Here is a 12,500-nt window from a genome sequence, read left to right as displayed (position 1 = left end):
TAGTCTGGCTATCACCATACTGTACTAAACTCAATCTTTCAAGATTAAACATTAGCATGGGGAGTCTGCGCTTTATTTCTACTGCACAAGAGGGGTGATCGATGGGCATCGTTCAAATGACTCCGTACGCTTGGATAGTTCTTTAACCAATCAGACCAATGATCCAGTGCGTCTTTTGGATAAGCTAGTTTGTGATTGGACCCAAAGGTTGTGGACAGGAAGCAGGGGAGAGATAGATGTGCAGGTTTCCTGCCAGAGCTGCCGGGGGAAATCCAAATTCGCCGGCAGGTCAGGCAGGGTTCACCAGCCCAACAACTCCATGCATATTTCCAATGAATTTCCTAAATCTCATGCAGATTCCTAGAGATTTGGAAGTCTCATGTCTCCTAAAAGCCTGGGCCTGTATCATAGCATGCAGTACAGGGGAAGGGACAGACCCTTTCCTGGGCTGTGGACGGTGGGGATCTCACCCCGGAGACAGATGTGTTTGTGTGTGTGTGTGTGTGTGTGTGTGTGTGTGTGTGTGTGTGTGTGTGTGTGTGTGTGTGAAGGGTTCTCACCGTTCTCCGTGCCAGTGATCTGGGCGAGGATGCGGAAGGAGCGGGACTGCGAGGTGCCCGTGCGCGGACGCCAGTCCTCAGTGTCCTCCATGATGCGTTTCCTGCTGGCGTCGCTGTGAGTGGGGACGTGGTAGAATCCGATATCCGTCTCGATGATCGGCCTTCTGGGGATTCTGCGCACGCAGCAGCACACAAAGACAAACGTCAGACCACAGGCAGCCAGACATTACGAGAGACACACACGCATCATTCACAGGCCATCCATTATCAAAAATAACATCGAGGGCATTATGTAGTTTGATTCACTCATGCAAAACAAAAACAGATTAACTTGAAATGGGCGGATTATTTTGTGTATGCTCCATGATGAACACCAAACATATTAAGTTATTAAATTAGATTTGTGTTAAACATAACGGCAAACAAAAAACCTTTAAGAGAAACTTGACATTTGATACAAATGATTGGAATACACAGCACTGTGATGCAGGAGGAAACGTATGTGTTGGTTGCTGTAGCTACTGTTATGAAAAAGAAAATGGTTTCCATTCTACATCTGCTGTGTGTTGTCACTCATCACAACCACACAACTGTGGAACTGCCTCCACAAAAGTAGAGGGTTCGAGTTAGACATTAGGATCGTTCTTAGTCATATCAAAGCAGCAGTTACTGTATTTTGTTGTTCTTTAAGGGAAAACACCATCAGTAAAACACAAACACACTTAGTATGGTGTGAGTGTAAATGAGAGTGGTGAATACACTGCCACTAACACACACAATTAGCAAAATAAAAAAGTTCTGCTACATTTCAGCATATTTATATTTTCCCTGTTTACCTTGTGGAGGGGCCTTTTCTAGAGGGCAAAAATGACAGCAAATTGGACAAATGAGTATAAGGGTCATAACGACCATAACACACTAAGGGAAAATAAATATCAGACTGATAGATGCTCACAAATCTGCTAGGGAAATTTACTTACTTTAAGATACTCTGGGGTCCACTAATGGATTGTTTTATGAGAAGAAAAAGACACAAGCACACACAAAAGAATTGGAATAAAATGTGTTTAGACTTCAGGAAAATATAACACTGAACTACACACTGTATAAAACACTATTAGTACAATCCACCAACATGTTTAGTCTATAACGAAATCATCATTATGTATTAAGTTGTTTGTAACCAAGGTAACACGCAACCAAGGTAACATTTCCAGCTCAAGACAAATACTACTAAATAATACAAATATCACTATTTACCAGATGCCACCATCTGAAATGACATATTATTTTCTATAACAAACAACTTTAGCATTTACTTCTCTGGCCACATGAGGGCGCTGTTTGCTCTCTTACTGTACTGTAAGTAAGTCTCTGATTAGCCATCGAGCCACTACAGAGAGCAGCTGCTGCTCTCTTCATCCCTGCTGACGTGTATCCCTATAAGTGTTGCACCTATTGTATATCAACTCTAGCACCAAGCCACAGCTCAATCTTGTTGAATCAGCCTCTCAGATTTCTGCCTCACATTATCCAAAAGGTTGCAAGGTTATGCATACAGGCAGCTCTTGGTAAACAACAGACACAACTGCCAAAAGCACAGATACTTGCACAGAGGGATTTTTAACACCCTATAACACTTTTGTACATTTACATATTATTCAGGACTATATCACTTAAGCTTCAGTACTTGAGAGAACTGAACTAATCAACTCTCAGCATGTGGAAAACAAATGATAACCATATGCACTCTACAATCCAACTCTCTTTTCATACCATTGTAAATCCTCACAACTAAATTGCAGTTGGCCTTCCTATCTCTGGCCAAACATTTGCGTTTTTTGTGAATCAAAATAAATATAGTGAGATAAACAGAGATTTGAATTGCCACAGAGAAGGCAGCCATTGAGCAACCTGCCCTTCTCCTCTCATTCCATTTCCCACGGCCATAATGGGTCAGCCTGGAGTATACTACAGTACAGTACAGTACATGCATACTGTTGCATCCTGTGGCCTTCTTGTGGCCACCTCCACTCCCTAAAGCAACAAATGAACAGCAATAAGACTGTGTGTGTGTGTGTGTGTGTGTGTGTGTGTGTGTGTGTGTGTGTGTGTGTGTGTGTGTGTGTGTGTGTGTGTGTGTGTGTGTGTATTTGTGTGTGTGTGTGTGTGTGTGTGTGTGTGTGTGTGTGTGTGTATTTGTTTGTTTGTGTGTGTGTGTGTGTGTGTGTGTGTGTGAGAGAGTGTGTGCGTGTTTGTGTGTGCATTTGTTTGTGTGTGTGTGTGTGTGTGTTATATAAACTTCCCCGTAATGTGACAGCCTGCAGTGGAGTATACAGTACATGCATACATTCCCTGCATGTGACTCCTGAGTCTGCGTCCTCTCGACTGGGACGTGAAACGCAGGAAGGAGGAAGTTGGCGTTGTGCACATTCCAAAAGAACCCCCCACTCACCAGGCATGTGCATGCGCCCAGTGCCACACACTCTCTGTCAGGCGGCGACAGGAGATATGCTGATTAGCTGTCAATACATTAGCCAAGTTGATTTGACCCTCGTGTGTGTGAGTGTGAGTGTGCGTATGTATGTGTGTGTTTGTGTGTGTGTGTGTGTGTGTGTGTCTGTGCGTATGTATGTATGTGTGTGTGTGTGTGTGTGTGTGTGTGTGTGTGTGTGTGTGTGTGTGTGTGTGTGTGTGCGTATGTATGTGTGTGTGTGTGTATGTGTGTGTGTGTGTGTGTGTGTGTGCGTGTGTGTGTGTGTGTGTGTGTGTGCATGATTGTGCATTAGAGCTCCTTTGAGAGGCTAAATCCTAATATACTGACGGCACGCTACTGTATGAGGGGCTAAATGGCTCAGACAGGGCTCCTCAGCGCAACATGACTCTCTTACAGGTCTGCAGCCACCTCCCCCCCCCCCCCCCCCCATCACTGACCCTCTCTGGGCACTGACCCTCTCTGGGCACTGACCGACCAATACGCTTCTCACCACTGACACACATGCAGGCCTGTACTGTCCATTTCACAACACGCAGAACACACACCACAACACACAACACTGACGTCACAGAACAACAGACATTTGCATGCCCTCGATACTAACTTTGTCACTGTAGTCTCCTATGGGATCGGGAGCAGAAAGGGGAAAGAAAGAGACGAAGTTCAGAGACAGATGTGCAGAGACAGATGTTGCAAAGTGACAGTGAGGAAGATGACAGCGTGTCATGACAGCGGGCTGTCATCTCAGTGTCACCACAAAAAGCCCCTTGGAGACTGAAACCAACACAGACACACACAAACACACACAAGCACACACACACACACACACACACATGCAAAGGGCACATGCACATGCAGCGAGACCGTACCTGATGTTCCAGCTACAGTATGAGGGCACATCTGATCTGCATCTTTAACATGAGCATGCATCAAAAGCAAGGGTGGAGAGACAGAGCAGAGAGGGAGAGATGGAGAGATGAAGAGAGAGAGAGAAGGAGAGATGAAGAGATGAAGAAAGAGGTGAAGAACGAAAGAGAGAGAGAGAGAGAGTGTGTGTGTGTGTGTGTGTGTGTGAGAGACAGAAAGAGAGTCCGTGCACAGTATGTGCATGGGTGTGCATGTGGTATGCTGTGTGTGTGTGTGTGTGTGTGAGAAAGACAGAGAGAGAGTCCGTGTCTGTGCGTGGGTGTATGGCTGTGTCACGCTGTGTGTGTTGTCAACTCAAATGAGGGATCTCAATCGGTCCGTGTGACGGTGGAAGTAGTTTTCCTCATGCGCTCGGCTCGCCCCGGAGAGCCACGCACAGTTTATGGAGAGCGCGGCCGTGTACGCGGGGTTCAGGGGTCAGACCCAGGTCCCCCGTAGGTGGCCTTCTGGTAAAAGCAGCAGGGGGGCGACACATGAAATGTGTGCTGCTCTCCACACATGCTCCATGCCACTGTAGCTGGGGGGGGGGGATCCCTGGGGGTGGGGGGGTCAAAAAACGCGGGCGGAGTTGGGAGGAGGTTCGCCGAACGAGACGAGTCTCGCTCCCCCCAGAGCCTAGGTGGACGACACGTCCAATGAATTATAAGGAAACGCAGGAGCGGCCAGCATCTCATTATGGTCAAAAGGCCAACGGCGTTTCCCCTCCCCGAGGAGAGCAGGGGGGAGCGGAGAACAGAGGTCATCTGGCAGATCCCCTTTTTTTCTGGAATCGTGAGAATACATTTCCCAAGAAAGAGGGAGACGGGGGGGGGGGGGGGGGTCTTTTGATAAGAGAGCAAGAGGTACCCCTATTTCCATCACATCTGCAAATCAAAGCGCAAGAGAGAGAGAGAGGGGGGGGCATACAAAGTGAGTGAGCATCATTTGTTTCCAATTAGGCTCCTCCGTCTGCCGAGTTAATTCAGACCAGGGTGCACCTCTTCCCAGTCCCCCAAAGTAGTGGGAAGAGGAAAACCGCCGCGCTGTCATGGAGACAGACGGATGCCTGGGCCGGCTCCGGTGTCGTTCCCCGGTAGCGAGTGCGAAGCGCAACTCAAGCGTTTTATCCGCGTTCTACCTGACCCGATTGTCAGATCAAACTCACCTCAGGGCCCTAACCGTATCTCCCACCCTTGGCCGCCGTTGCGATTTGACCGGGTGCCTGACCACAGCACTTTAGAAGTTATTAAAGATGGCCTGACAGTGTGGCATGTCCCCGCAGAGTCGTTCTCGTGTCCCAATGAAGAGTGTATATTACATTTTTTACAGTCGACCACTTAAGTTCAACAGCTGCACGACATTAAGGCCCACTAACAGTCAAAGGCCACGAAGATTCCTCCTCACACACAAAAAAAGGGAGGGTGTGTGTGTGTGTGTGTGTGTGTGTGTGTGTGTGTGTATGTGTGTGTTTGGGGGGGGGGGGGGATGGATGGGGACTCAGGCGTTTGGAGCTATTACTGCCAGATGACTCCAACCTGACGCGTACCCTTCGCTTCGTGAGGAGAGTGGCACCCACAAGTAAAGGCTGTGGTCTCTGACCGTGCCCAGCTCGCTGTGAGCGCGGCGTGCCCGCAAATCGATTTCCATCCCGACTTATTTATAAAGCCCTTAAACACAAACAGCGACGGGGCCACAAATTTGCACAAATTCACCGAGCCTTAATTTGAGCCAGAGCCGCTCTAGAAAAACATGGCGCACGTCTCTACACACCAAGGGGAGAGAGAAAGAGAGAGAGAAAGAGAAAGAGAATGAGGGAGACAGAGAGAGAGAGAGAGAGAACAACACCCTCAGAGCTTCGAGCTTAGCCAGGACATTTCAAGGGCTCAGCAACTGGATCCAGGGATGTCTTTGTCCAACTCCACTGTGGCTTGCCAGGAAAGGCAAAGGTGTGAAATGCCAGTGGCTGTATATCACCAGGTGGTGGTGACTGTTAGAAAGGGGAGCACAGCCACACCATTTACCAAAACAGACAGAGAGAGGGAAGGAAAGAATGGAACAGAGAGACAGGGGGAAGAGGAGTGAACACAATCACGAGAGGGGCATCTGAAATTTGGGCATAGATTTGGATGGATGGCCCCAATGGTAACTTTAGGAGAGGCTTCACAGTATAAGTGTGTGTGTGTGTGTTTGTGTGTGTGTATGTGTGTGTGGTTGGGGGGGTCAGCATGAAAAGCCGCCCCGATTGGACTGCAACATACCAGCAAAGCCCCGGGCACTCTAAATATAAACACGCACGTCAAACACTCCTCCTCGCGTGCTGGATTTCACTACAGCCACCTCTCCAACTGATAAACACACACGAATGCGCACACACACACACACACACACTTAGAAAACCCCATACCCATCACCACACACACACATACACGTATGCACACACACACACACTAGAAACCCCCAGACACATCCCTACACACACACACACACACACACACATAATATGCACGTCCACATACACAGAAACATGAGATGTAGGGATAGAGTGAAAGTGCATGTGTGTGTGTGTGTGTGTGTGTGTGTGTGTGTGTGTGTGTGTGTGTGTTATGTGTGTGTGTGTGTGTGTGTACACATGATAGATCGTACATCCAGGTTATCAGAGCCCACGGCGGTGTGAGAAAGATACGGCCCTGCGTCCCGTCACCCGAGCACCGATGGCATGTGCGCTATGCGGCGCCGCGCGCCATTAATCATGTTCCTTTGCGCAAGACGATACCGACGTGTGTCATTAGGGCGCAGAGGCACTCGGCCCGAAAACAAACACAAGTGTGAGAGCGCGCGCGCCCCGCTAAAGAGGCCCTCTAATTCTCAGCGCGTCGGAGTACAGCGAGGTCGTAAAATAAGCCGTAACTCTCCTCTCCCTCTCTCTCGCGCTCTCTCCGAGACTTCGTTGTTGTTGTTTTTTTAATATATATATATTCCTCCGCGGGAAAAACTCATTTCCATCATTGTGACACATCCAGTGTGGAGCTGCTCCCCTGTGCTCTTTCGTGTTTAAATAAGCCGCGCACGTCGGCCAAAAGCACTAGCACCACACCACAACACACTAACGATTTGTCTCTCTACTGACGTGCGTGAGTTTTAAGTAAACTGTCTGCTGGACTGACACGAGGCCCACGAGAGAGAGGTTGGGTAATGAGATGGCTGATACTCCGTCTCAGAGCAAACTGTTTTCATTTTCTCCCTACAGTATCTAAGCTGTTGAGGTTGAGGTATGCTGGCGAGCGCTCTGGGGTGTACATCATAGGAACTGTAGGTTGGGGTGAACATCATGTACTGTAGGTCACTTTCGATGGCGTACCTCTGGAAGCATCACTTCCCTTGCGGCTACAGGTAGCTAGCAGAGCCGCTATGTACATTACAGGCCCCAGGCCAATGTCCTATATTTCATGAAAACAACTCTGTGTTAATCGTAGTGGCATTTCGGATGGGATACCACAAAGCAAAACAAACTAAACACTTGTGGCGCTATGTGTGGGTTGCTTCTCCCTATGTTTTTAACGTTCAATCATGAATTAGCCAGTTAAATAAAGGCTTTGTTTTTATATTTTTGATTTTTGATTTTTTTTATATTTTCCGTTTTCAATTCCTGACCCCAAAGAGCACCTGCAAATATCTGACTGGACTTTCTGAGCACCCTGGACTTTTTTGTCTTTTCAAAACAAACCAATGTCAGGGGAAGGAGCGCTCAATGGTGTCATTGATTGCGTCGGCCTGTGAGCTCCCTTGTTTCTGGAACAGTGAATGTACAGCAAAAACTTGAGTAGGAGCTACAGTAAATAACAGTCTTTGTTTGTGTGTGTGTGTATGTGTGTGTGTGTGTGTGTGTGTACTGTATACTGTACATGCATGTTTCTGTGTGCACTATGCAACCCCCTCCCTCCCCCTTGTTGTAGAACCGGATTCCAACACAGTGACGAAACGTTGCTTCCAGCGTCCGAAACTCCCATGCAACCTCCTGCATAGGAGAGACCACACCAGAGCACCAGCCAACCAGCTAGGGCCTCTCTCCTCCGTGACAGAGAGACACAATGGGCTATGAGCTGTGGAATTATGAGTTAAAGGAACACTCCACCGTTTTTTCATATTAAACTACGTTATTCCCTTAACTTAGATGAGTGCCGCCACACATTATAGTTATCCTTCTTACCCGCTTAGAAAAGTCCCACGTTTTATTTTGTCTCACCATACTCGGTCGTGTAACTACTCGTGTAACTGTATTTCAATAAGGAAAACATGGAGGTGTTTGGTCGTTTCTGACTTCATCTATGTTTGGATCCTACTGGGCTAGCTAAGTGCTATCAGAGTAGCGTCGCACGCCAAAGCCATTGAGTGCACGCACTGAAACGCGAGAGGTATGCAACAACTCGTCAACGTAGTTTAATATGAAAAAACGGTGGCGTGTTCCTTTAAAGTGGAGTCAGTGTGATTGTGAGTGTGAGTATGGGTGGTGGTGGTGGTGGTGGTGGGGTGAGTTCATGGGAGGGGAGGGGGAGGTGGGGGGGAGACGACTTACCCATTGAGCGGCAGGGGGGGCTCCCCTTGACCGTCCAGCAGCGCCCGTCTCTGGCCCATGGCCACCTCGCAGGCGTTGTCGTCCGAGTAGAGGTGGATGGGCGTGTTGTAGACCGACGAGTGGGGGACGGAGGGGGACAGGGGGGGCTCCGCTTTGGCCTGAGGGGGCGGCGGGGGAGCGGGCACGGGGGCACGGCCGGAGCTGGGCCTGGCACCGACGGGGGCCGGGGTGGTGGTGTGCGGGAGGGAGTGTGGCGGGGGAGGGTGGGCGCAGGTGGCAGGGGTGAAGGCAGACGAGGCGGAGGGGATGGAGGCCACGGGCGGCGCCCAGACCGGGGGTTTAGCCGACTCGCCGCCACCCACCAGGCCGCCGCCAAAGAGCCTGGAGCTTTTGGTGAAGGCCGGGGCGGCCGCGCCTGAGCTGGAGGGGTCGGTGGGGTGGGGCGGGTGGTTTATGGGCACGGGCTTGAGGATCTCGGATGGCTCCTCCTAGAGGTGAGGAGGACAACATGCAAGGAGAATGGCACACCAACACACACAGGGCACACACACACATGCAACACTGATGCTTCCAACGTCTCTGTGCTGTAGTGAAGCACTAAATCCATTCCCTCCACTTGACATTGCACAGAGCAGACACAAGCCAGCTCTGGATAACATCCTGCTGCAAATGACTTTTTGGGACCAAATAAAATTGGACTTTGAAGCTCTTTATCACGGGCCAAAATAAACAATGCATTTACAAATGCTGCTAATTAGTTTGGAGGAGGCATCAGTGGTCTGGTCTAGCTCAACAGTCCGACATGAATCATTCAGGTGATCAAATGATGTATAATGTAAAAAAAAAAAATGGTTAACGAAATGACTGTCTTGTTAATCTAAATCTAAACTATGTCAGCATGCAACTCTCCAGGCATTTCACACACTTTACAACTTTGTCTCCAAGGGGTTCATGGCCATGCAGGTATACATTTCATACTTTATAATATCAAACACACACCAACACATTTCACTCCACTATGGGAGCTGTCAGTTCCTGCACGTTGGCACGTTGCGCCTAATGAAACGCATATCAGGCGCTGAATGTACGGCGTACATATAGGGTACGCTGTATACCATTTCAAAAGGGCTTCTGATCGTTTGCAGGTGGGAATGTAACAGTAGAGTTCATACCTTTGTCACGGCAGCTGGTTTGGGGAGACTGGATGCTCTGTGGAAACAAAGGAGCAGTCTGTCAGTGCCATTTCTGGTTATTTTGATTCCTCTGACGGGATAACAGGATTCTTACAGGCTGTGATAGTGTGTGATGCATTGATAGTGGGTCTATATGCACGGATATCCATATCTGGATCCATTTTGTTTCACTAGTGTAGGCTGCACTACTGTAAGTATGCATTGACATAAACAATCACAAGCCATAGGATGACTATGAAAGTGTTCAGGACTTGCTGTGAAAGTATTTAGGACCTTGCTGTGTCTTACTAGCAACGCCATGGCAACAGTAGTGATTGAACCAGCTGAAGCCATAACTTTAACAAAACGTTTGCTAAGCTATTAAACACACACACACAGAGAGTGTTGGTGTGTGTGTATAATGTGTTTGACTTGGACATATGCATTTGTACCTTCTCCAGCTATTTAGGTGTTGAACAAACCAGAGTTAATGGAGCAGGTGAAAAAGCTTGGCGGTTACAGTCATTTCAAACTGGGGTCTGGCAATTGAACTACAAGCAATAGTGCCCGTACCAAGACCTACACTGAGGTAAGGAGAACACACAGCGTAATGTTCTGCAGACTACCAGATATCCAAGAAACTGTGTTTCTTCAAATTGACAGGTAGAAAATGCAAAGTGAAAACATGCAGTATGTGTTTTCTATACCCGCAGCAAAGCCCTCTCTTGTGCAACCCAGACAGACCCGCTCAGAGTTGCTGCTCCAGGAAACTCGAGCTTCGGACTTAAGGCCACACACTGTATTAATTACCAGTTGTTTAAGGCCCGTTAAAGCCCTACTATCTGATACCCTTGGTGCCGGTGCCCTGAAGAGGTCCTTGCTGCCATGTGAGACCCCTCTGAATGTCAACGCGGAGATTCCTCGGAGACTAAGCCTCCTTCTAGAACGCTCCTCGTCGTTCTGTCTGCTTCCAGAACGATCACTTCACCTCTGCCTCTGCCAAGTTATGCTACCGGCTCCTTCCAGAAGGAATCCACTCAGTTTCTGGGCATAGCATATTGACTTGGGCAAGGATCATGTAGAGATCCAGAGAGGGGGGGGGGTCTACAGAATGGACCCCCAAGCAAGTCCAATCCTGAGTCATCTTTCTGCTATCTGGGTCTACATTTAACACACATTTATCAATGTCGACCCGAGGCCAAAGATAATACCGACATTTCCATCATTCCTTGTACAAATTGACTTGCCCAACCTATGGCATTCCTCTCACAAGTGCAAATTGAACCTGTGACCTTGGTAAGGTGTGTACATGATGTTCTAACCGTTGCGCTACCGGTGTGACAGCTCAGTAACGATTCAATCACTTGTGTCAATAGCGGCCCCGACTAAAACACACACTCACAACGGCGCAGGCGAGGCCAGGCGACGCCCTCGCAGCTCATGTGACGCGGGAAGCCGTAACTCACTCCATTCAGCGTTACACAGCGCATAAATAAGCAGAAGCAATACCCTTTTGCACACACACACACACACACACGCCATCGCACTGGCAGATGGACCCCCACTCCCTATCCCACACATAAATCTCCTACCTGACTGTGTGATCTGTGAATTTATTAGGCATATCATGAGACAGCGAGCTAGAGGTAAAAGGGAGGAGAGGAGGGTTGGAGGGGGGGAGGGGAAAGGTGTGGGGGGGGGGGTGTTGTGGAGCGTTTGAGGTGGGAGACGTGCGTCGGGAAAGCTGAGTAATGACTCCGGAGCCGCGCCGCGACACGCTCTCAGCTTCCACGGATCATAACACGCTGAATCAATAACCCCCTCGGATGGGGGGACCGGGATGGGAATGGGGGGGGGCTGGATCCGCTTTCCCACCACCGATGACCTCACCGGCCATGGCACTACGGGAACGCGCTGGGGGAGGGGGAGAAGGTGTGTGTGTGTGTGTGTGGGGGGGGGGGTTATGTAGAGTTAGAGGAAAGAGAAGCAGCCTGGTGGTGAAGGCGGCCCTCAGCCACATGATTGACAGACGCGGGCGTTTCTGAGGTGTAGCCCCAGCGCTGCCAGAGAATGTCCTGCATTGTGCATACATACACACATCCACGCATAACGTGCGGCGTGGGGGAGAGACTGGCCAGGCTCGAGCGCATCTGTGAGCGGCGCGTTCTGATGGAGAAACAACACAGAGCACAGAATGGCCTTTCAGAGAGAGCTGCCCGTAAAAAAGTATTTTACAGATTTTTTTTTTTTCTGCGTTTTTACACCTTCCTCATACAAGGCTATAAAGGCATAATTCCCACATTCAAAAACAGACCCAGACTGGCGCAACTCACACAAACATCTAGGCTTGCCAGCATAATGCAGGCCTTTGATTCCCTGTTCTGGGCCTGACAGACCGCTATACACTGTGCAATTAAAGGCTGCACCCAGATTTTGTTTACTGGAAGTATATGAGGCTTAATAGCAAGTGGCTGTGGCTGACTACAGGACAGTGGCTTGCATGTAACACAGACATACACACACGCACACACACACACACACACACACACACACACACACACTTACACAAACAGAAAAATCAGGAAACAGAAACACATTCCACCTCGTATTTGACAATAATATGCAACAGCACTGGATGAAAGACGCTAAACACCTGACACACACAAAACACAAACTTTTTTTCCCCTTCTTGTATAACCACGGTATAGTGTCCAACAGCAACCACTCACTCACTCACTCACACAGCTGGTGGTAGGAACATTCCGCCTTGATTGATGCTAACAGCAGCTATG

The 12,500-nt window shown here is 48.9% G+C and overlaps 1 protein-coding gene across 2 annotated transcripts in view; it reads right to left on the bottom strand.

Moving 5' to 3' along the window:
• The window catches only part of pdlim5a (PDZ and LIM domain 5a), a 72,398-nt gene that overhangs the window by 28,021 nt on the left and 31,877 nt on the right, over nucleotides 1–12,500 (bottom strand). For both annotated transcript variants that reach the window (XM_062542948.1, XM_062542949.1), the window contains exons 4-8: nucleotides 9,709–9,745; nucleotides 3,662–3,678; nucleotides 1,541–1,561; nucleotides 1,397–1,414; nucleotides 561–733 (exon numbers count right to left, since the gene is read on the bottom strand). In XM_062542948.1, the coding sequence (XP_062398932.1) occupies nucleotides 561–733; nucleotides 1,397–1,414; nucleotides 1,541–1,561; nucleotides 3,662–3,678; nucleotides 9,709–9,745 (266 nt within the window). The remainder of the gene's footprint in view (nucleotides 1–560; nucleotides 734–1,396; nucleotides 1,415–1,540; nucleotides 1,562–3,661; nucleotides 3,679–9,708; nucleotides 9,746–12,500) is intronic.

Source organism: Sardina pilchardus, chromosome 8 (assembly GCF_963854185.1).
Source record: "Sardina pilchardus chromosome 8, fSarPil1.1, whole genome shotgun sequence".
In the NCBI taxonomy this organism is placed as follows: Eukaryota; Metazoa; Chordata; class Actinopteri; order Clupeiformes; family Clupeidae; genus Sardina; species Sardina pilchardus.
This window is presented reverse-complemented; position numbering and strand designations above follow the sequence as displayed.